This window comes from Mustela nigripes, chromosome 12, assembly GCF_022355385.1.
Source record: "Mustela nigripes isolate SB6536 chromosome 12, MUSNIG.SB6536, whole genome shotgun sequence".
NCBI lineage: Eukaryota > Metazoa > Chordata > Mammalia > Carnivora > Mustelidae > Mustela > Mustela nigripes.
Window position 1 is genome coordinate 110,684,383 of NC_081568.1, and position 26,058 is coordinate 110,710,440.

General features: G+C 35.1%; 1 protein-coding gene across 1 annotated transcript in view; it reads left to right on the plus strand.

Moving 5' to 3' along the window:
• Positions 1–26,058, plus strand: part of RASA1 (RAS p21 protein activator 1) — a 121,764-nt gene that overhangs the window by 83,732 nt on the left and 11,974 nt on the right. The window contains exons 10-19 of the mRNA XM_059418201.1: positions 6,289–6,409; positions 7,557–7,713; positions 16,145–16,232; positions 18,185–18,262; positions 20,345–20,502; positions 20,972–21,048; positions 22,347–22,519; positions 22,840–22,999; positions 24,162–24,304; positions 25,693–25,808. Coding sequence (XP_059274184.1) covers positions 6,289–6,409; positions 7,557–7,713; positions 16,145–16,232; positions 18,185–18,262; positions 20,345–20,502; positions 20,972–21,048; positions 22,347–22,519; positions 22,840–22,999; positions 24,162–24,304; positions 25,693–25,808 — 1,271 coding nt within the window. The remainder of the gene's footprint in view (positions 1–6,288; positions 6,410–7,556; positions 7,714–16,144; positions 16,233–18,184; positions 18,263–20,344; positions 20,503–20,971; positions 21,049–22,346; positions 22,520–22,839; positions 23,000–24,161; positions 24,305–25,692; positions 25,809–26,058) is intronic.

Here is a 26,058-nt window from a genome sequence, read left to right on the forward strand (position 1 = left end):
GCATTTAAAATTGGATAAAATTTAAAACTGCCATTACTCAGATTCTTTCAGAAAGTAAATTGTAAGAGAAACACTTAGTTTTTATTTATGTTGCTTCTAGTCTCTGTGGCTTTTTGAGAATAGAAGGAGTGGTGGGGCAGAAGCCATGTTACTTTGGGTCAGGGAGTGAGCTTGTTGGAGGCAAAAATGGAGACAGCAAGGATCAGTCACAGCTGGACTTACGTAGGTGGGCTTGGTAGATAAGATAAAAATGAAATCCAGAAGAAGATACAGGGCTGAGGGGGTTTAAACTTTTTATTTCATTGTTTATTTGGCTATAGGTTTATGGTTGAGAGAGTTTTGTGCATGTCTGTATATTCTGCATTAAGCCACTAGTAGCGAGCAGAGTGACAGTGGTGGGTGAGATGGGGTAGTGGCAGTACTTGATGTACGTGGCCCTAGGGAAGGCAAGAGTAGTTAAAATCCCCAATACATGAAAAAGGATGGGTCTTGAGCAAGGGGGCCTCTTGAATCTTAGCTGCTTAATGCACAGTGTGATTGCTTATTCTCTGTATTTCTTATACTTTCTGAAGAGTGGTGGGCAACATTTGTAGCAGAGGTTAGGAACAGGTGTTTCAAAAGAGTGATAAAGAATTTTCTATGTGGGAAATGGAGGTATTGATAGTCCAAGGACATAAAGAAGGTTTTGGGTGCCCAGCTACACTTCCATAGTTATGTCTGTAGCTTCTCAGTTTTTCCTCCTTCTAACAAGTTAATTTCAGATGGTTGTACCTGCTATTCATAGCAGTTTCAGAGGTGGGGGATCATTATTCTGATGGTTAATATCAATTGAAGAATCTTGTCACACTGAATACAGCTTCATTTCCTCATACTTGCTAGTAGAATGTGTGGTCCCAGATAGCAGGGGTGTTGTGTTGTATTCCCAGGGCCTGGAGTGGGTCTGTGTTACGGAATCAATGACTGTCGGCTCTCCAGCGGGAAGCACCTACTTCAACCCCTTTGTATTCTCACTGTGCCTGTTGCTCTCTCCATGTCCACCCTTTCCTCTAGGCAAGCACTGCTAGTTTAAGAAATCCTAATAACCATAGTCAGCCCTGAAGTCTTGCTTTTGTTGGCAGTTCTGGCAGACATTGTTCACTATTCTTAGTGCATATTAGAATGAACTTTTTATTTAAAAATATTTTATTTTTTTATTTGACAGTGGTGGTGGGGAGCATAAGCAGGGGGAGTGGCAGCCAGAGGGAGAGGGAGAAACAGACTCCCCGCTGAACAGGAAGCCTGATGCAGGGCTTGATCCCAGGATGCTGGGATCATGTATTTGCCCCGCCCCCCCCCACCTGCCCCGGGCTTTTTTCTTTTAATCACATAGTGTGGTATTCGTCGTCGTCTTCTTCTTTTTTTTTTTTTTTTTAAAGATTTTTATTTATTTATTTGACAGAGAGAGATCACAAGTAGGCAGAGAGGCAGGCAGACAGAGAGAGAGGGAAGCAGGCTCCCTGCAGAGCAGAGAGCCTGATGCGGGACTGGATCCCAGGACTCTGAGATCATGACCTGAGCCAAAGGCAGAGGCTTAACCCACTGAGTCTTCTAGAAGCACTGCTCAGGGTCATTTTATTAGGGGTCGGAGGTACCTTTACCCACTGTGTCCTACTGCTGTATCCTGAATTCTAATTCATATTGGCTTTTGTTGATTTTGTTTCAGAAGTCTACACATTTTATTTGTCTACAAATTAAGTCCTACATTTTCCCATCTTGAAATTGTGCTTAGAATTTTTAATTTAAGGTTTTTAAGAAAAACTTACTTTTTAGAATAAAAACTCTTAGCACAGTAAGTGGTATTTGACATTTAAACTTTCATACTTAAGTTATAAGATTGTTTTAAGAAGTACTTCAAATACATAGTCTGCTGCACTCCCGTGTTGCAGTCTCATAATTCAGCAAACCCCAAATTGTTGTCATTTGCAAAAGTGCCAACTAATGCCTTAAATACTTCAGAAATACTGATGCCAATTAGAAAGCAATTTGATTACTACATAAAAACCATTAAATCTATTTCAAGTCTATTAATTAGGGCCTGGCATAAAAAAGTAGGTTACCATAGGAGTTTGGGAATCCTGATACTTACCTATCCTTCCCAGCAGGATACTAGGACAGAAAAGAAAGTATAATAATAACCTTTTATTAATGGAAAAACTTATTAGCTCACTCCCCCTGGGGTGACTCTGCATACCTTCACTCAGAGTAGGATTCTGGAATGGAAAGAGCAGTCTTAGGTACTTCCTTTGTCCTAGGTGCTTACTTTGTAGAGCTAATCCTTCTCAAGACAGACATTAGAAGAGAAGGAGCCTTTTGAAACAATGCAGCCCACAATAAAATAGGCAACATTTTTTAAGCAGTGTGCTTTAGGCACTGTTCTTACTAGTTTATTTAATTTTCAACAACTTGATGAGGTTTCTACTGTATGATAGGGAAATTGAGAGTGGAGGGGGTAAGGACTTAGGGCATCGAGTCGTCCTTGACTCTTCTTTCTCTCCTATGCTTTGTATCCATACTGTTGGGAATGTCATACTGCCTCTGCTTTCCAAACAAATGTAGCACGTGACCACCGTCAGAATCTGACTTTGGTCTACCTCTTTCCACCTTTGCCCCTTATGCTGCACAACAGCAGTCTGAGAGATCCATTTAAAATGTAAGTCACATCATTTCACTCCTCTCTTTAATACTTGTACCTGTTCTACATTTCATTCAGAGTGAAAGCCAAAGTCCTTACAGTGGCCTCTCAAACCATAGATATCATCTCATTGGTCCTCTGAACTCCTCTTTCTACCATCCTTCTCTTTGATTTGTCTCCACTCATAACTGCTTTTGGTTTTTTTTTTTTTTTTCCTTTTTTTTTTTTTAATGTGCTAGTTTCTCTCATGCTTTAGGATCTTTGTTTTACCTGTTGACTCTGCCCAAAATGATTTTTTTCTCCAATATCCACTTGTCTCATTCTCTTACTTCTTTTGCTCAGAAACTAGCTTCACAATGAGATTGATCCATATACCTTATTTAATACTTCTACTTGCCCTACCATTGGTAAAGCACTTACCATTTCTTAATATACAGTGTGATTTATGTATTATGTTTATTATCTTTCCCTCATTAGAATGTAAGTTCTTTGAGGATACGGATCTTTGATTTGCACATTGATGTTATCTCCAGAACTAGTACAGACCCTGGCACTCAACACATTATTGAGTTAAATGGGTAGAGAGTAGGCCCTAAAGCCTTCCCTTTGTCATCCAGTGATTTAGTGGAGTTTGGAAAGTGAAGTTCTGTCCTTGGTCATAGTTTCTTCTAATATATTGGAATCCTTTAGAGGTTGTAGGTAAGTATATCAGCCCTACTCTAATATAATCTAGAAAAGAGCTTTGGAGATCATCCTGAAATCAGATATTTAAATCCACATATTAGTCTAGTTGTATCTTAAAGAGCAAACCACAAATATGCCCCGTTCTGTAGCTAATACTAAATATTATCATCATTATTATTAATTTTGAAGATTTTATTTATTTGAGAGAGAGAGAGAGAGAGAGAGAGAGAGCATGAGCTGGGGGAAGACGGAGGGAGAGGGAGAGGCGGACTCCCTGCTGAGCAGAGAGCCCAGTATGGGATTATGACCTGAGCTGAAGGGAGAAGCTTAACTGAGCTACCCAGGTGCCCCTAAAAATTATCATCATTGAATAAAAGACTGTTAAGTACAAATCTATGTAACCAGGAAAGCAGTCATTACTGTTTATCATCTGGGTCCAGTGTATCCTTTTAAATTTTTTATTCTTCAGTCTTTTTATGAATAATCCTTAGAAGTAGGAATAAAGGTATAGTCCAAAAAGGCCATTAGAAAATTTAATAAGAATTTAAACATAGGAAACTGAAATGTTTTCCCATATTCCTTGGTTATAAAGGCTTGAAATAAGCAGTTGTTAATCCACTGTCATACATGATACCATTTTGTAAATCCTAATTCCAGATTTCTGATACATCTCTAATTAATTCTTGCTGTATAATTACTCTGGTTATTCTTCCCACATTTTCATTATCAGAATACAGTAGTGATTCCAGATGTAAATATCTCTCCACTGGGTTTTAGTTTATGATTCTTGCTTTTTGTTCATGTACTTGAATTATCGAATGGAATAATTTTGGAAACTTGGATGGCTTATTATTTTTTTAGGAGGGTACTGTCTTCTTTGCTTCATAAGGGTAAAATATTTTTCTGTGTAGATTTTTAAACATCAGTTACAGTGATAAATGTGGTGAATTTTGAAATTTCTATGTTTCTTTCTACAGCCTTTGAATACAAAGTACCTTTTGTCCACTTACGGATCATATTAAGTGAATCTTGGTACACAAACATAAAAATTTAAAGAACCCTTATTTCTTTTTAGCAAAACAGGACAGCCTAGATTCTTATCACAAAATATCACATGATGACATCCTTGCTGTTAAATGACTGACTAGACAGAAACACAATACATATTCCCCTCCTCTCCCTCCCTGCTAGAAATACATCGTTTACTCAGTGTTTCTTGAGTTTGAGGGAACTCTAAGGATACTGTCATTTGAAGAATTGTAGTCTGAGATTTTTGCTTATCAAAAATGAATTTTACCATCACAGTAGATCACAAAGTGCTGTTGCCTCTTTGTATTCATCTTTTGATTCTTTTAATAATTGTCAAACATCTTCTATGTCAATTTTTTTCTCTTTGATATTAGTGGAAAATCAAAGGTTCTGGGCTGTGCTCAATGAAAACTAATAAAAAGATAACAGGTGGGCTTTTTACACTCTTTTGAAAGATGCTGCAACACTTGGTAACACAGTTAAAAAAAAAAACAAACACAAACCAACAAAGTATGATGCAATGGAGATAGTGTATTTCATTCTTGCATCATCCTGTAACGGTTTGCAAACTTTTCTTTTAAGGGCAAGATAATAAATATTTTAGGGTTTGCAGGCCTTCAGTCTCCATCTCAGCTGCTGAGCTCTGCCTTTGTACTGAGAAAGCAACCATAGACAAAATATAAAGCAACGAGTGTGGGTTTTCGATTAAATTTTATGTCCAACAGCAGTCAGTAGGCTGGATTTGGCACCTGCACCATGGCTTGCCTATCCCTGCTCTTTAGCATACTTGAGAAGTAATTGTTGAATAATGATGAAAATTGTTCCTAGGATGATGAAATAACAGAATGTTTTAAGATAGAGGAAAAAATACAATTTTTGAAAATCTCATATCTTAGATTTATAAGAGGATCAGATGGACCTATGAAGTCTCTAAGAAAACAGTCATAAAATATTAATCCTAGCAAAGAGTAAGAACTGCTCAAAAAAGAAACTAGGAAACTGAAATTGAATCCAGTGGATCCCCGTGGTAATACTGATGACTGATTTATTTTGAAAAGATCATTATTAAGATACTCTTCTCTGTAGATTCTTCCTGACATCAGAATTCTTTTTGTTACTTGGGAGGATTTAGCAGTTAAGAGACACGCTTCCATTCCTAAAGTCAGAGTTACATAAAACCATGGAATAAAGACCACAATGTTACGGGAAGGTAAGGTTAGGGGTACAACACTCAAGAACTGCATCAGTAACATATAAAGATAAGAACCTAATAAAATGTAGGCTAGTTTTTATATGTGTTAAATGGTTAAGAAATCTTTAACTACTACAATAAATATGGGCCTTGACCTTGTAAAAGACCTGAAGTTTACCTGTCAAAGAGGCTGTCAGAAGGGTTGTGATTATTGTAAAGTGGTAGAAAGATTATTTGAAATCAGATGGTATTGTAATACCCTGTGTGGATGGATGGGTGGGTGTGGCATATAACACTTAGTGGGTGGAGAGGGTTGTGAGGTACAAGAGATGTGTTTTGTATATTCTTATGCATCTCATATCAGCTGCGTGCAATTTTCTGCATTCACCTAGTGCTTCTCACAGACACAACTGTGCCTAAGCAAATAGGAATTGGTTTTATGTTTGAACTGGTTCCCAGTTTATCAGTTCTCTTGGGACCAATTCATGTTGTCCATGTTATTTGCTATAACACAAGGCAACATAACAAAACTGTATTTTTGAGACTTTCTTTGAGAAGCAAAGGATCTCTTAACATACGTATTTTAGAATTTAGCCTTAAAAACTTTATTTAAATGTTCTAGACAGACACACAACCTGGCTTTTAATTGGTAATTTAGATTTTATTTCCATCAAAAATTCATGAAATAATTTTAATATTTTTAAAAATTCAGGATCAAGAACAAGTACTCAATGATACAGTGGATGGCAAGGAAATTTATAATACAATTCGCCGAAAAACAAAGGATGCATTTTATAAAAATATTGTTAAAAAAGGTTATCTTCTAAAAAAGGGTAAGTATTATCTTGAAAGATTCAATTTCAGTATTTTCCACTAATATTTAGTAACTGACCCTTGTTTAAAGCTTTTGTAGCTAAGCATCCTTCAAAATCTATTCTAGGATAAAGAAAGAAGATGTGTGTACACACACACACACACACACACACATGCGTACACATATACACACACAACAGTGGAATACTGCTCAGCCATCAGAAAATGAAATCCTGCCATTTGAAACAATATGGATAGAACTAGAGGGTATTATACTAAGCAAAATATATCAAAGATAATTATATATGATCTATTTCATGTGTGGAATTTAAGGAACAAAACAGGATCATAGAAGAAGAAAGGAAAAAACAAAGCAAGATGAAATCAGAGAGGGAGACAAACCGTAAGAGACTCTTACTCATAGGAAACAAACTGAGGGTTGCTGGGAAGGAGAGACGCCAGGGGGATGGGGTAACTGGGTGATGGACATTAAGGAGGGCACGTGATAAAATGAGCACTGGGTATTATATAAGATTGATGAGTCAATAACCTCTGCCTCTGAAACTAATAATACATGTTAATGAATTGAGTTTAAATTTTTAAAAATGTGGAGTCTGGGTATATTAAGCCCACATTTTCAAGCAGAGTTTAATGACACAAGCTTACATATTTCCAGTTTCTCTTTCATTCTTGAGGTCAGGTTATTTCATTCTTTGCCCACTCTCTCCCTGATACTTCATTATTACTATTTTTTTTAAAAGAGAGACTTCTAATGACACTTGTCACATTATTGTTTAGATGTTTCTGTTTTATAGATTTGCCTCAGATTAACATTAAGAAATGATAGGAGGTTGGTTGGTAGGGTGTGGGGTAGAAGAGTATTTTCTTAAAATTAAAAAAAAATTACTCCTAAGCAGGAATTTTAAAGATTTTTATCTTGATGAAACTTGGAAAGATACAGTTATGGTACTGTTGTCAATTTACTCTGTGATTCATTAAAATAAGCAGTGTAAGAAAAGGCACGTTTTTACAGATAAATATTATAGGCATTTTCTCATTTTGTATGGACTGGTATGTTACTGACTATGTGTGTGTATACACACGCAGACATGGCTTTATAATTTATTATTTGGCTAATGGAAAGCACCCTTTTTTATTTTTTAACAGGCAAAGGAAAACGGTGGAAAAACTTATATTTTATCTTAGAGGGCAGTGATGCTCAACTTATTTATTTTGAAAGTGAAAAACGAGCTACCAAACCAAAAGGATTAATAGATCTCAGTGTATGTTCTGTCTATGTTGTTCATGATAGTCTCTTTGGCAGGTAAGAAATTGGTTTCCTATTTCTTTTGGGATTGTTTTAATAATAAAATAGTATGGATGTGTTCAGATAATTTTTAAAGCATCGCCACTGGATTTTTGAGAGTTCTAAAACCATCTGAAAATGTCAGATTTACTTTCTAGGGTAATATCTGTCTTCCTTATTTATTTTACACTAACCAGTGCGTGAAATTCCACTTTGGTATTATGTAGAAATCTTTGGAATGACATTTCTTGTAGTGAAACATGACCTATATATCGCATGTTTCCTCTCTCCTTTACCAGCAATCTTTTGAGTGACTGACTTTGAGTCTTGTCCTCTTTCCCATTTTATCACATTCTCTCTTAATTCATTGCATCTCATAGTACTGAGTTCACTCAGTTGTATTACTAATTTGATAGGTCGTTTCCTCAAAACATTTGACCTTAAGAATTCTAATGTAAAAAATAATTGCTTCAGTAGGAAAAGGGGAGTGTTTCAGATTTGGAGTTGAAACATTTTTCTTACATTAATTTCAAAGTTTTTCAAAAAATAAATATAAATATGTAAGCTAAAGGGGAATCCTGACTGTCACAAGACACACCCAACTCTTGATTACTTCTCATTTTGTGATCAGAAACAAGGCCTTTCTTTACCTTTCACTATTAGTATTATTAATAATCCATTCTAGAGTCCTTTTAGATAAATTGACCATTTTTATTACATACTGGTATTAATAAAACACAGATTTTTTTTTTTTTTTACAACTGTTTCTCTGCTGCAGGATGGCATTTCTGCTAAGCAAATTCAGCTTTATCCTGTTTAAGTTCGGGAAAGTTTAAAACAAATAGCTGTAGGAACATACTACAACCTTGTCATTTCTTTTCTCCAGACTGTGTTTAGGATATCGCATTAGTGTCACTCGTAATTTTAATAGTCAGTTTTTTAAATGGTTATGGTTTGAGAAATGCTGAATTGAACACATAATTTATCCTTAAAGCATGACTTTTTGAATTTCTGCCAGTGTTTATATTCTGAATCACTAAGAGGGAATTATTATATGAAGTATTTCATGAATCTTTGACCTTGATAACTCTCCCCATCCCCCCCTTTTTTTTTTTTCAAACACTTCCTAATATCTCATAAAAACAGCTGTTCCAAAAAACAAGCAAAAATTTTTTGGATAATATAGGATTTCCTAAATTTTGTTTTTCCTTCCTTAACAATATGAGACTCTTGGCCTTCGGGTGTGGTTTGATCAGACCTCTGGCTGCTTTTCATTTCATCTTTCTGCTCTACCTGCCTTTGTGTTTACTGAATTATTCCTCACAAAACAGCTTCTTTCATGGTAGCAAAGTGGCATAAATACCCAGAGAAGGAAAAAGTAAGCATTGCCTCCAGTAATGATTAAAAATCCTGAGAATGCACTATTGAGCCACCTCTCAATCAATGTGTAGTTGTAGTTTCCCTCAAGTAGCAAAGGTGGGGTTCCCTTCATAAATGGAGGCCATTGGGTGCCCAAGCCCTTTTGAAGATGATCCCACTGAAATAGTAAGGCTGCTTTGTACCCTCTGTACGAGAGGGAAGTGGATGCTGGGGAGACAACCACACTGTTCACCACCAAACATGGTTTATTTGTACTTTGAATAGCTGTACGGGGAAGAGATTTTTGGGAACAAGCTTATTGAATTAAGTAGTATGAAATAGGTGGTTCTTAAGTTGAATCTTGGAAGATGGGTCTAAATTCATTTAGATAACTGTATCAGAGCTTTCCCACCGCGTGCCATGAATAGGTTATGGGTGTCTGTTGAGAGATTGGTGGTTATAAAAATGTTAGTATAATAAAAATATTAAATGTTTGAGATTTCAACATTTCATATTATAAAATATGTAAGGGAGATCTTCAAAAAATGTAACTTCAGATTTTTTTAAGATATTTAGATTTTTTTCTTCCATTGTTACTTCGTTGATTGGCTTTAATGTATAGTTATTTCCCCACCATCAAGGACAATTTGGTGATTAAAGCTGGAAAGTCACTAAAATGACAAGATAAAAACAGTAACCTTCATTTAAAAAATTCAACCTATTAGGCCACTTAAGAACTGTATTGGGATAACTAAATCCAGTAAATCTTCTTTTCCTCAGCCTAAATATTTTGCATAGAAGTTGAATAAATCAGTGATGCCAGGCACATTGTATTGGCACCATATTACTGAAGAACTAAGTTTTAAATAAAAGTCCCTCCACCCCGTATTCCCCTCCCAATCCCCTCCTTTCCATAGATCTGTTCTACAGTGTCAGATTCTACTTGGGAAGTTTGCTAGGAGATCTTGGAATTAATAGCTAAAGCTAAAGCCAGGATGCTTCACACAGAGTTGGAGAATTTGCTTGTTTAATCAGTCTGCATGGAAATTGCCAATTGTATGTTTGAAGCCAAAAAGCAAAAGAAAGAGAAGAGGTACTATTTTCAAAGAGTATTAGATTGTGTTCAGATAGTACTATGAGTAAATGCATTGGTGAAACAAATGATAGGCTATGTACAGAGCCAGAGATTACATTTTCACTGTATATCGATGAGTCTGCAAACATTAGAGAAGTGCTTGGAAGTAAATTGTTGGTCATTCAAAGAAGTACCAAAGGAAATTATTAAAGTATTCAAAGCAGTAAATGAATCCTTTGAAACAAAGAAGATACTGTAGAAATAGTATTTAAGTTGATGATGAATGAAGAAGCTTCATGATAGAAAATTTAAAGGTTTTACGTCAGAAATTCATTCTGGAAAATAAAGCAATACAGAGAGACCTTTACATGTAAAAGTCTGTAGACCAGAATTCCACGTGAAATATTACAAAATAGATTCTACTAAACTGCAAGCTGCTTCAGCTGCACGTTTTCAGTTTTATGGGAGAAAATGGGATCAGAATGCCCCTGTACTGTTCTGTGATACCAGAGTCTGTAAGTCGTCCAGAAGCAGAGTTTTGCCGAAGTTTACAATCTAAATGAAACAATACTGCTTGGCGATTGATTCATGCTTTGCAGATTAAAGAATGGGTGAACTTCTCAGAATTAGAATGCAAAAATAGATTAATGTGCTCTGATAGTTTATGGATTCAAAGCAGAAATTCAGCTTTGAAAAATCAGGTTAAAAATGATTCCCTGGTGATATGTAAAATTTGAATAACAAGAATCTTAAAAGCATTATTAGGACTAATAAAAGTACATCTGGGTAAATTTGGGTGGGGGAAAAAGCTATAACATTATTTATGACATACTTTCTGTGAATAGGCATGAGTGGACCAAAAATCAGTTTGCAGTATCACAAAGAAAGGTCACTGTTACCCTAGCCAATGAAAGAAAATGACTGCTAGAGTTAAAGGTCAGGTCTTTTAATGCAGTTTAAAGAGATCAAATTATTCCTATTATGGTTAACATCAAGAAAGGAGTTTCAGGCAGCAGAAAAGCAGTAAATGCACATTTACCATTTGCTATGGGAACACAGTTTGCTTCTTGGGCAGTTTCTTGTTGAGGGTGGCTTTTAAGACTCTGGTATTGTATTTAATGATACCAAGTCTAAACCTGGTATGAAAAAGTTGTGTTCATGGGAACTAAGGTACAAGTCTTTCATTTTAAAGAACTGAGTGTTTTCCAAAGTATACTAGTTTACTGTCATCAGCTGTGTTTTTGAGAGCCTTACTATGAAAAAGAGTTGGGGAGTACAAAGAAAGAGTGGATCCCAAGAAAAACAGCATCAGCAAAGTATGTTTCAAGGAAATGAACAGACACCTGTACCAGATAGGACTGGTGAAAAATAGGATGGGATTAAATTATGTATCATAGAATGCAAATATCACAGTACTAATGGTGAAATTGTGGATGAATGCAGTTATCTTTTTCTTTGAAATATATGACTGGCGCTGAATATTTATTGCTTTGTATATGCATAGAACCCAATACACTGACTGACCTGCATTTGAATGAAATGTTATGTGAAAGTTAGCAACTCCTTGCAACAGAGGTGAATAGCATGCTTGCTCTGGCCACGGTGAACAAACGTTTGGATAGCTTTGCTCATTTGCCTGTGTTCTTTAAGGCTTTAGTTGCGCAGCTATGCAGTTTCTCCAAATTTTCAGTATTGAGGTCGCTAAGCACTTTATTTCTTTATACTAAACTTATGACTTTTAATATTGCTTTACTTTAAATATATTAATTTCAGAAGCACAGGTTGAAAGATATTTCAGTGATAGGAGTTACTGTAGTGAGTATTTATGTGGGAATGTTTACATCTTTTCATGGGCTGAATCTTTCATTGTGGCAATATTTATTATTTTCATTTAGAACTGTTTTCACTGGGAATTAAATTTTAGGTTGGCAATTATTTTCTTCCAGTGTTTCAAGATTGATATATTTATGAGCAAGAGACTGAGAAATTGAGTAGAGGGAGGGGCAGAGGAAGAAGCAGGCTTTCTGCTGAGCAGGGAGCCCGGTTCAGGGCTCCATCCCAGGACCATGGATCATGACCCGAGTCTAAGGCAGATGCTTAACCGGCTGAGCCACCCAGGCACCCTTCTTCAGCATTTTAAAGAACGTTCTCTGCCTTCCAGTCTTTTGTTTTGGATTATTCTCTTTTACAGATAATACATCTTTTTTTCTCTTTGAGGTGTATTGTATTTCATCTTTCTCTGGTTGCTTTGAGATTTTTCTTTAGATTTTCAGCAGTTAAACAAAAATATGCCTACAGTAAATTTTCTTTAAAAACTTTATCCTAATATTTGCAGAGCTGCTTCAGTTTGATACTCGATGTTGTTTGTGAGTTTCAGAGAAGTCTTGGTTACTATCTCTTTAAACAGTAGTTCTGCCACATTTTCTTTCATCTTCTGTGATTCATGTTACCTGTTATATCTTTTTTAAAGATTCACTTAGAGCGCGGGTAGGGGCAGAAGGAGAGCGAGATAGAGAATCTCAAGCAGATTTCCTGGCTGAGTGCAGAGCACGGCACAGGGCTTGATATCATGACCTGAGCCAGGATCCAGAGTTGGGTGCTTCACCAACTGAGCACCCAGGTACCCCAGCATGTTATCTCTTTTACTAGGCCCCATGTGCCTATTATATAGCTTTCTATGTTTTTTATATATTTTTTTCCCTTTATGTGGGAAAGAGCTTTATGTGCTCTAGGCTAGATACTCTGATTTGTCTTCCATTCCATCCAGTCAAATGCATTTCTTGAAGCCTTAATTGTATTAATTACATTTTTCAATTTAGAGTTTCCATTTGGTTCTTCTATAGATACAGTTAGCTGGCTTCAAAATTCACTAGTTTACCTGTTTTCTTAAGCCTTTTAATTACAGTTATTTGAAAGTTGTTCCTAATGATACAGCTGTATCTGGATTATATATAAGTCTTTCCTTTTCCTCTGTTTTCCTTGATTGGCTTTTCAGTCATTTGAGTATGATTCCTGTTGTATCTACTTTAGTTTGAATGGTGGACGTTGTGTATGAAAAACTGTAGAAGCTATGGATAATGTTATTGCTTCCAAAAAGGACTGTTCTTCTGCCAGATAAGTCCCTCAGGGATCAAATGGACATATTGGTGAAGGCTGTTCTATTTATCTGGTTTGCTCTTATTTTGAAGGCATGGGTAGGGGTCTCAGATGAAAGCCTTCTCTTTTAAAGGCCCTAAAGTCATTTGTCTCTCCTCTGGGTATGAAACTGCTGAATGTGATGGTTGGTTTTTGGACCTCTTAGATGCTGTTTCCTTCTGCTAAGATTTCTCAGCTTCCTGCCCTGCGCAGTTTAGGAATTGGCAAGTGCCTTGAAAGAAAAAGCTGTGAAGTTCAGGCTCATTTACTCTGATCTTGACCTCCCAAATCTGAGTTGCTCTCGTTTTCCAGTGATTTTGAACAGTTGTTTTTTTGTTTTATTTATATTTTATGGAGCTGGGAAGGCCAGTCTGATTCAAGCCACTTTCAGAAGCTGAAGTTTCCAATTTGTACTTGTATTCTTTTATAGCATTCTCAAAGCATGAAAGGGTAGATTTTTTTTTTTTTTAATAAACATATAATATATTTTTATCCCCAGGGGTACAGGTCTGTGAATTGCCAGGTTTACACACTTCACAGCACTCACCATAGCACATACCCTCCCCAATGTCCATAACCCCACTCCCCTTCTCCCAACCCCCCTCCCCCCAGCAACCCTCAGTCTGTTTTGTGAGATTAAGAGTCACTTATGGTTTGTCTCCCTCCCAATCCTATCTTGTTTCATTTATTCTTTTCCTATGCCCTTAACCCCCCATGTTGCATGTCCACTTCCTCATATCAGGGAGATCATATGATAGTTGTCTTTCTCTGATTGACTTATTTTGCTAAGCATGATACCCTCTAGTTCCATCCACATCATCGCAAATAGCAAGATTTCATTTCTTTTGATGGCTGCATAGTATTCCATTGTGTATATATACCACCTCTTTATCCATTCATCTGTTGATGGACATCTAGGTTCTTTCCATAGTTTGGCTCTTGCAGACATTGCTGCTATAAACATTCGGGTGCACGTGCCTCTTTGGATCACTACGTTTGTATCTTTAGGGTAAATACCCAGTAGTGCAATTGCTGGGTCATAGGGTAGTTCTATTTTCAACATTTTGAAGAACCTCCATGCTGTTTTCCAGAGTGGTTGCACCAGCTTGCATTCCCACCAACAGTGTAGGAGGGTTCCCTGAAAGGGTAGTTTTTTAAAATAAATATTAAGCTTGTACTCTGGGTATTTTGTTGTGGCCTCCTAACACTGAAGTAAAAGATAATCTGGTTAATGCCAGAAATAGGAATATCATTATTTGAGTTTTGAGTTTCAAAAGCATGAAGGCCCTTATTGATTTATTTATTTATATTATTTTGCAAAGATTTTGTTTGAGAGAGAGCACGAGTAGGGTGAAGGGTGAGCCTGATCTGGGACTTAATTCTGGGACTCCAGGATCATGACCTGAGCTGAAGGCAGACGCTCAACCGGCTGAGCTGCCCAGCCCTTACTTATTTGTTTTTTATTATGTTCAATTAGCCAACACCATTAGTTTTGTTTTTTTTTTTTTAAGATTTTATTTATTTATTTGACAGACAGAGATCACAAGTAGGCAGAGAGGCAGGCAGAGAGAGAGAGAGCGAGAGAGAATAGGAAGCAGGCTTCCTGCAGAGCAGAGAGCCCGATGCGGGGCTCCATGACGCTGGGATCATGACCTGAGCCAAAGGCCACCCAGGCGCCCCCCCCCCCCATTAGTTTTGATTAGTAGTGTTTAATGACTCATTAGTTGCATGTAACACCCAGTGCTCATAACAACACGTACCCTCCTTAACACATGGCTGCCCCATCACCCAGCTACCCATCCCTTCACCTCCCCTTCTTTCTGAAACCCTGTTTGTTTCTGGGCATCCAGAGTCTCTGATGGTTTGTCTTGCTGATTTCTTTCCCTTCAGTTTTCTCTTCCTTCCCCTATGGTCCTCTGTGCTGTTCCTTATGTTCTACATATGACATAAACTATATGATAATTGTCTGTCTCTGTTTGACTTATTTCACTCATCATAATCCCCTCTAGTTCCATCCATGTCGATGCAAATGGTGGGTATTCATCCTTTTTGATGGCTGAGTAATATTCCATTGTATATAGGTGCCACATCTTCTTCATCCATTCATCTGTTGATGAACAGTTAGGCTATTGTGGACATTGCTGCTATGAACATTGGGGTAGCATTTATTTAACATTTTAAAATCATTTTCAAGTCTAATTGGAAAGATAACAAACCTGTTTTCAAAAAAAGATAAACTATCTAATGTACTTCCACATCAGATGAATTCTAATATGGTGCATACTATGGGAGGACAAGAACTAATTTGTACTGTATGCCACTGTTCAGTTGTTTAATCATCAGAACAGGAATATATGTGAGCAGATGTTGTTTCCATTTTAACAGATGAAAAATGATCAGTTGTAAAAAAAAAAGAAGAAAATACATAAAAGTGCATTTTAAAGAGTCACCCACAATCCACCTGTGAGAGATAACCACTAAGAACATTTTTGGTCTAAGAACAGATCTAAAAAAAAGGAACATATTTAGTCTTTTTCCAGCACTTATAAATGTATAATATATGTTACTATGAAGTAAAGAGTTAAGTAACATTTTGCTTTAGAAAGTTTAGATTAGGTATATGCAATTCTAGGATAAGACAATTTTAAAGTTTGAAGGGTTGATTAAATTTCAGTGGTGCTGACAAGAAGTTTTTAAGAATATATGCAGCTGATGTTTTCTTTTCAGTAATGATCTGGGCAGTGGAGTATTGGTTCTCTAAATTAAGAATTATGTCAGTTGATATACATCATATAATTATATGTTGTGATTTTTTTAAGTTAGTGTGTTTTAATGCTTTCTGTTAAGCTTCCTAATAACTTTTCTGTTTATATTTTAAAGGCCAAACTGTTTTCAGATAGTGGTTCAGCACTTTAGTGAAGAACATTACATTTTTTACTTTGCAGGAGAAACTCCAGAACAAGCAGAGGTAAGTTAATTGTTTTCTCAGCACACTTTTATTTAGCTCATGTTTTCTTTTTAATTAAGAAACTACTGCATGTGTGATAAAGTAATAAAAAGGAAGACTGAAATCTAATTTTTTTTATTTCAAGGAATAAGAACTCTGTAATTACAATTTTTTTTTTTAAAGAAATGCAGAAAAAATCTCAGTGAAGGGCTATTAGGAATGAAAACTCCATTTTAAATTGACCTTTAAATGCTCTATGATGTTGAGTCCAACTGAGAATCCTCATTTAAAATCCTCTCTGCAGAAAGGTTATAGATATTCTCAGTACAGTTGAAAGGTAAGCCAGTTAGTTTTGCTGACAAGCATTGTTATTCTTGACTGGTTGAACTTCATATGTAAAAACAGAAGTTCAGTCATCAAAAATAAAATTATTTTAGGAATTTTTTTCTTTTTCTCTAAGTCTACATATGAAGTCTGCTTTCAGCACTATGCATTGATCCATGTGCAATGCCCTTATTAAAGCTTTTATTAAATTTCAAGCGTTGCTGTGATGAGAGAATGTTTTCCAAAAATTGTTTTTAATAATACTTTGATTTCTTTGAACCATAAGATTTCAGGGGTGTTTATTGGTATTTTGTACAATATTTCTTCTGCTTATACTCTGTGAGAAGAATCTGAAGGTGGTTAAGAGGTCAAAGAAAACAACTTTGTTGTAAGTAGGAGATAATTTGCCAACTCTGGATATGAGGCAGAGAAGCTCTTAAAACTGGATCCTGGCATGCATCCCTGATTCATAAATTATTGAAAATATCTTGGACTCTTAGAATTGATGAATGAGCTACATTAAGTTTTATGGTTCACAATTGAATGTCATGTTTCAAATCTTTACAAAATATTTCAAATATTATATTAACATGTAACACACAAAAACCCTTTGTTTTGTGGGTTTTATCCCTAATATTTAGATGCAGGAAGTAGAGTTCAAAACATTTATATAACAGATAGACATATATATATAATTTTTTATGCTAGAAATTGAGTTAGGAAAGAAATTTAAACTTGTTTCCTATCCTCCAAATTATTTCGCTGTGTTCCCTTTCTAAATAAAGATATTTGGTGATGTTTCAGTATAAATAGAATATTTTCTTGTTGTATTTATATATAAACTTTACGTATTCTTTATTTCCATAACCACTTAAAGTCCAAAAATACCACTGATATTTCCAATTTTCGTTACTTTGGTAGCCTTTTGGATCTGTCGTTACTCTCTTCTATTTCTAAAAGTTATGGTAATTGATTAGGTCTTAATGTGTTCTGTAAAGATGTCCTGTGAACATTCAGAGTTTAAACTGAAATAGTCAACAAGTTAAAGATATAACTGACTCAAACAGTAGTGCAGAGCTTTGTGGAAATAGGTAAGCCAAAGTGAAATGTTTGGATTTATTTTTGATAAACCTAAGATTGTTCTCTCCTTTCTCCAGACCACTAGGTAAACATTTGAATATTAGCCTGAAAATTACTTTGAATCTAATGTTGTGTTTTAAAGGCTTATAAATAACCCAGATCCCCTTACACATTTCTACCTGTGTTGTGGTCTAAGGTAAGATTAGATGCTTGTCATCAAGGTAGTCATCACATGATCAGTTGGTTTTGCTGTCAGCCCTCTTTTCACAAAACATAACAACTGTTTAATAACTTCAGTGGATTTTATTTTTTGGCTAATTAATGGTCACTTATGGCATACTTAACATTAATTTAGGGATTCAACAGAAATAGTTTCAAAGATGATTATAATTGTTTTGGTCATTGTTTTATTTTTTTGGGACCCCCAATTTAAAGAGCAGCATACTCTGAGTATAGAAATGGCAGTCTGGAGAAGGAAAGAACTGCTGAATTTGGGGGGGAAATAACCTTATGAGTGGAAACTGAATAAACTATTGTATATTTCTTTGACGTGCTGTTATTTTTTGTAGGACTGGATGAAAGGTCTGCAGGCATTTTGCAATTTACGGAAAAGTAGTCCAGGGACATCTAATAAACGCTTGCGTCAGGTGAAAACTTAATTTTCTTTGATGTTGGCACGTTTCTCTTTATAACTTTGCTCTTTATTTCTGTCAGAACTGGTTTGGGCTACATTTCAAACCCTTCTGAGCACCGCCTCCCCCCAAATCCATACATCCATCCATCTGTTTATTTATATTATGTTCAGTTGGCCAACATAGAGTACATCATTAGTTTTTGTACATATATTCAGTGGACTATTTATTACTCAGCCATCTGAAAGTATGAATACCACCATTTGTATCGATGTGAATGGAACTGGAGGGGATTATGCTAAGTGACATAAGTCAAGCAGAGAAAGACAATTATCATATGGTTTCATTTATATGTGGAACATAAGGAATGACACTTCTGAGTTAAGTTTATCTTTTCAGGCATTTTAAAGCTGTGCTTCCACTTGGTTCAACAGCAGGAGAAATATTTATGAAAAAGAAATGTTCCTTATCTACTTGCCAGGTAGTTAGTCCATAATGCCATCTTTGGATTCCATACCAAGGATTCTTTTCTTCTACTTAAAATAGCAATACCAAACCAACAACCATTTTGTTAGGCACTTTGATTCATTTTTTTCTTGAAAGAATCATTTTGGCTTATATCAAAAAAGTGCAACTAAAGATAATTATTGAAAAGATCATCTGAATTTAAGTATTAATCCAAATTGCTCTGAAGTCAAGTCTATTATGTATCTGTTAGGTAGCATCTTATTTGAACCATAACATGTCATACATGCTGATTTTATAGAGAGTTAAGTTGGACTTTTTCTTTCTTTCTAGGTATGTAAAGTCAACTCCATACCCTGCGTATCTTTGCTTTTTTTTTTTTTTTCCTGTATTGTTATCCCTAGATAGCTGGAAAAGTTAAGTAATTTTTGTATTCTTGGAGTATTGAGGAAAATTTAGTACAGTATTTATTGACCAAAGTGATTCTTTATTAATGGAAGTTTCCAACAAGCTTTGTGAACTTAATACAGTGTTCTATTGCAAGTCAATAAATGGTTAATATTTAAATGAGTATAAATTATATTTCCTGTAACCAAAAATCTAAGCCTTTCCCCAAGGACATTTTAATTATACACATAGTTGTATTCTCAAATCATATTTTAACATTTTGTAAGCTATGACAAATCAGACTGTCATGATCTCAGGGTCCTGGGATCGAGTCCCGCATCGGGCTCTCTGCTCAGCAGGGAGCCTGCTTCTTCCTCTCTCTCTGTCTGCCTCTCTGCCTACTTGTGATCTCTCTCTGTCAAATAAATAAATAAAATCTTTAAAAAAAAAATCAGACTGTTTTTTTGCAGATTGTGTCTTGTGTGAAACTTTTGCTATGAAGTTATTTTTAGCTGTAAGACAATAGAATAAAAAATGATATAATAAAGTCATAGCTAACATCTCTTAAGCCCTTTTGCAGGTACTCTCCTATGTGCTTTTACTGTATTATTTTGAGTCTTTATAATAACGTGCAGTATAGAATTTATCCTAATTTTATATCTGAGAAGTTGAGGCTCAGAGAGGCCGAATTGTCCTACGCCATTCAAGTAGTATGTAGCAAGAGGGAAAGAGAACCTGATATAGACAGTGAATGCTCTAAGTTTTGGCATCAGAACTGACAAAAATAACTTAGCTTCTTTGGATTTGTATCTTTTTATGTAAAAGGAGAAGGCAGAATCAGTGCTGTAAAAATACTTTCTAGCTGTGGAAGTTTATAGATAAATCTTCCAGATGAGCTTTATATATTTAACCTACCGGGTTTTGATTTGGGTGGTGACAGTTTTTTACTTATGCTAAAATAAAAAAAATCCCCTATTTCCATTTTCTCTGAACTGTTTTTTAGTAGAAAGGTATGTTTCATTAAATTGCTATGAGAATATAATTGGAGATTTAAGAATTATTTTAAATGCTTGAATGTTGTATTTTATACATCATATAAAAAGGAAAATATAATTATAGGTCGTAATGTCTAAAGAAAGGGGAAAAATAAATCAGTTTTGGGGTTTTATTTCTTAAATAGTAATTGCTTTTGAAACCTAATGCATAATTCTTAAATCTGGTTAACAATTTCTGTGTTTTCTTTAGGTCAGCAGTCTTGTTTTACACATTGAAGAAGCCCATAAACTCCCTGTAAAACATTTTACTAATCCATATTGTAACATCTACCTGAATAGTGTCCAGGTAGCAAAAACTCATGCAAGGGAAGGGCAAAACCCTGTATGGTCAGAAGAGTTTGTCTTTGAGTAAGTCTTATTTCATCACTACATTAAATCTTTTTCTTTTACCCTATTGCATTTTCTCTGTTTTTGTTTTTTGGTTTCTGTCTCTGAACTACCAGAACAAGGTGCCAGATCCAGGCATTTTAGTAGTACTTACATTTTTTTCCCCTGCTTTTATTAGTGAAGTGCTATGTCCTTGGTTTTTCACTTAGTCATTAATAGGAATAAGTGTTACTGACACGTTCAAAAGCATTTACCAAGACACACATACAAAATGTTCACAGTAGTTCCCAGGATTTACTTGAGGAGGTTAAAGATGGTGGGAAAAGTATGATTTGCTTGTCTGCATTCCTGTATTCCAACTAATAACACATTTGAATCCAGCATGCATATTAATAGGAGAAATAAGGGACTTATTTGATAACTAGAAGTAAAAGAATTAGAATTTGATGCCAGGATATTTTGTTAATACTTTTTCTTTTTGCTCCTCTAGTGATCTTCCTCCTGACATCAATAGATTTGAGATAACTCTTAGTAATAAAACAAAGAAGAGCAAAGATCCTGATATCTGTAAGTTGATACAGAAATTTCTCTCTGTAGTAAAACATGTTTTATATACTTTTTAAAATTCATAATGAAATCTAGTCTAAAAGTGCCAGTAGTATTATTTGACATAGTTTTTTTTGTACTTCTAAAAGTTTTGATTGTTGAGGAAGAGTTTCTCTAATAAGAAAAAAAGATCAAAATGGCTAAATTGTGCATACTGTAAACTTAAGCCCTTGATATTAAATTATCTTTCATCTCTTCTTCCTTCCCCAGTGGACAGGAACAAGAGAACAGTAAGAGTGGCCATCTTTCTGTGGTGCTTCCACTATCCCTTCTTTGTACTTTCTAGGTTTTTCCTGTTTTCATACAGTTTTATGTAAGTGGGGAAAAGTACTTTTTTTTTTTTTTTTTTTTTTAATTAGTCCACTGTTTATTCCTTTCTGGTGAACCTTTTCCATTCTTTTTCCACAGTGGCATACCTTCTCCCAGCCTGTTGCTGACAGGTGGCAGTGGGATTTAACAGTTCATATCAGAGTTAATTAGGTTAATACCGTCTTAAAAGTCAGGCTTAGGGAAAGAAGTGATCAGCATTAACAGGAATTCAGAGCCTGAATTTTCCTCTACAAAATATTTATTCTGTCATTTCTGTACTATTTAAATGCGCAATTTTTATTTTAGTGGTTCCCCATTACTTTGAAGATAAAATCCAAACCTGTAGTAAACACAGAAGAAAGGCCCTGTTCTGATCCCTTCCTCCTGCACCCTGCGGCTCTCCTAGTGTGTCTTTGGTATATCCTCTCTAGATAGAGCAGCTTGCTTAGAGCTTTTAAGCAGTCCATGGATTTTAAAACTGCCCACCATACCTTCTACTGGGACGGTGCTCTTTTTCTTTTTCTCTGCCTTTCTACCTAGCTACACCTCCATATCCTGTTAAATGTCAGCTTAAGGTTTACTTGTTTGGATTGGATTTTTCCACCAGCTGAATTACATATTATTTCTCTATACTTGAGTAGTAGGAACCACTGGTAATGACGCTTACCACACTGTACCATGATTGATTTCTTGCCTTACTGTGACCTCCATGCAAGTCAGAGATCATGTCTTAATCTTGTCTGTATCCCGTGTCCCTGCCTACCATAGTCTGGTGCAAAATAGGCATTGAGTAAATGAATGAAGTAAGTATTGAGGATGTGTTCCTACTGAAAACACCTTAAAAGCATTTAACACTACAGAGAAGACAAAATGTCAGGAAAATTTACTGGTATGATGAATTACAGTGTCCTCTTTTCAGACAGTAATCATTTGATGTTTTTCTATCAAAGTATTTATGCGCTGCCAGTTGAGCCGGTTACAGAAAGGGCATGCCACAGATGAATGGTTTTTGCTCAGCTCCCATATACCATTAAAAGGTATTGAACCAGGATCCCTGCGTGTCCGAGCACGATATTCTATGGAAAAAATCATGCCAGAAGAAGAGTACAGTGAATTTAAAGAGGTATTAAGTTATTTCTCAATCTAATTATTTTAGATGGAATTAACATTAAACATTTAAACAAAAAGATACATTAAGTTAAACATAGTAATGTCATAGCTTAGTGCACCAGTGATGGGCATAAAGGTTGAAAAGCCTTGCGGTAGTATGATGTTGGTCTTAAGAGTCTGTAAATATGTAGGCTATAAACTCGTCCTGTTTTTAATAAATGTATTCTATAGAACATATTTCTAAATAGAAGAAAATAAGAGAATTCCTGTTAATCTCATTGAGCATGTTTAATGCTGTGTACTTTCAATAATCTTTCTTGATATCATTTTTAGCTTATACTGCTAAAGGAGCTTCATGTAGTCTATGCTTTATCACATGTGTGTGGACAGGACCGAACACTACTGGCTAGCATCCTACTAAGGATTTTTCTTCATGAAAAGCTTGAATCGTTGTTGTTATGTACACTAAATGACAGAGAAATAAGCATGGAAGGTAAAGTATGGATGTCTTGGTGTGATACTTAAAAAAAAAATCATTTCGCAAAATAAGTTACCCTATTTTTCCTTCATTAAAAATTAAAGTTGGAATGTCAGTTCTGATCCTTGTGCTGACTAACATTTGGCAGTTTCCGTCATGGTAAATTATTCCATTAGAAGCCATAAGAAAACGACCTCTTTATCCTTATTAATGGCTCATGGTGCTTGATCATTAAGAATAGTTTGGTGTACCGACCATATTCTCTCTCACTTATATTTTACTTACTAATTCACTGCACAAAAGTTGGGTGACAGCCGCATTTTATTTCTAGCTTCTATAGATAGGTAGTCCCCAGGCAATGGAGTTGGACACACAGTGCTTTGTAACAGCTTAAAAGTTTGTCACACTTAACCCCTTTCTGGCTAGCATTTTGGCTTAATAATAGTGCTTGCTTTTAGGTTTCCCAGTAAACTATAAAAGCTAAAACTATTTCCTCCTAATCATAGAAAATGTAAAAGACATCTATTTGTCAGGAAAGATAAAGTGATAGTCAAGATGTTACATTGGGATTGTCTTTTTTGGGCAATATTTGTGTTTTTTAGGTCATTAATAGCCATTTTTTAAGGTAATAATTTATACTGGGATTTTGTGGGTTTTTTCTTTCCATTTTCTGCATTTAAAAAAATTGGAAGTATAATTGGCATACAATATCCTATTAGTTTCAGGTATATATCATAGTGATTTGGTATTTTTATACATTATAGAGTGATCTCCATCATAATTCTAATTATTTATACCACTACATTATATTCTTATTTGGAGAGAACTCAGAATTTCCAAAGTGTGGGCTCATTGGATAACAAAGCTGAATTCTGATCTTATTTTAATCACTCCTTGGCTCTGTGGTCTTAACAAGTCATATAACCATTTGTTTTTTCTTATGAATATGCCAGTGTCAGCACCTCCTGCTGATTTAATGAATAAAGTCCTTTGAAGGGTTAAGTTTATAGAAATATAGGATGTCATTGTAATCAGTACTTCAGTGCTGCATGCAAATAAGCATACTTAAATGGCTGTGATGGTTGAGGGGAAAAATGAATTCACTTTATTTCTAATCTGGTTTCACATTAGTGCAATCTTTTGTATGAATAATCTTTTAATATAAATATTTATGTAGATGAAGCCACTACTCTATTTCGAGCCACAACACTTGCAAGCACCTTGATGGAGCAGTATATGAAAGCCACTGCTACACAGTTTGTTCATCATGCTTTGAAAGACTCTATTTTAAAGATAATGGAAAGCAAGCAGTCTTGCGAGGTACGAACTTCATGTTTTAAGTATTTCAGCAAAGAACATATTTTAATAGGTGATGCTTTATAGCTAATGACATTATAAGGAAAATACATTAGCTTTCTAAAATTACTCATCAGGGCATTTACATGTTCTGTAATACGTTTAAAAAAATGTTGGCGTAGACTTTAAAAAAAAAAATTAAAAATGTACTTTGAAATTAAAAAACTCAGATTGCACCAGAAATTACTTTCTCATTTACCTGCTATACTAATAATACAGTGTATGCTGCTTTCAGAAGGCATATGTAACATAAATTGAAGTTTTTGCTAGAGACTTAAGTCGTATAATCCAGGTAAGGTCTATGAAGCACTTCCTAATAACAGCCAGGGGGTATCCTTGCAGGTTTTGGTAAAGAAGTACAACAAATGCATTCAAAAGCAAATAGAAAAACCCTTTAGATTATTAAGGTTTCAGTGTAAATTCATAGTAAACCATTAAGAGAAAGAGTGGAATCTCACATGGCTCTTTTCTCATTTTGAAGGTAGAACAACTACAGAAGGAAGATATTAAACACATTTTTTCAATCTGATACAAAATAAAACAAAGAATTGCTTTTGATAATGTACACTGGGAGCTGTCAAATGTTAATTTTGCACTACAGATGTCCGTTTTTACTAATTAACCTAAAGGAAAGAAATTGAGGATTTAGTGTTGAAAACCGGGGTAATGCAGGTAATATCAGAAATTGAGCAAGTGTGCAGTGAGCTGTAATCACTAGATCAGGTTAGGGTATTAGGACTTAGACAGATGAATCTACTCCACTGATTCTAGATCAGATTTCTTAAAATTCCAAGGGTTACTGGCAAAATTTTGAGAAAGGTTCATTATTCTGTCTATGGCATTCAGAAAAGCCTTTCTATTTTAATCAGTATTTTTTTTTCTCAAATAAATACAACTAGAGATTGATTTTACAATAGATGGTGATCATTATTCTCATTTAAATACTCCTAGTATATTTGTGTATATGTGATCACCAAAGCTGGGTTTTAGTCTTCTCGTTTAGAGAATACTATTTTAAAAATAAAGTCTAATCCATTTTTGTGACTGTAAAAATCTATGGTAAAGCGTAGTAAATGAATAAAAGAGAACTTTAACACCCCTATTAATCTCAGAGCAAATAAAATGTGCTGAATAATCACTGCTTATTGTACAGTTGAATAATTGGAAATTAATGGTAAATGAGTTCTATATAGCAAACTACTTAAAAATTCCCATTTCTATCTACCCCCCCAAGACTAAAACAGATTGAAACATGGAAAAACAGAACCTTGAAAACAGTGGTTTGATTACCTTGATTCATTTGCATTTATCATTGTCAAGATGCATTTATATTAATTTATTCCTTCTCTTAGTTAAGTCCATCAAAGTTAGAAAAAAATGAAGATGTGAACACTAATTTAGCACACCTATTGAACATACTTTCAGAGCTTGTGGAGAAAATATTCATGGCTTCAGAAATACTTCCACCGTAAGTGATGAAATTTTAATTTGACAAGAAACTGTGTATCTGCATTTTGAAAAATTTGTATTTCTAAAATGGATAAGCTTTTCCACTCTCCTAACGAATGTTTTTATACTCTGCAAAAGAGTTTTTCAATCTTCCAAGGTGAATTTTGTTTAAGGCAAGAGTAAATTGAGGAAACTGCAGTAGTATAATATTTACATTATAATAAAAACAAAAGTATGTTTTTACACAGACTAACATGTCTGGTTTATAC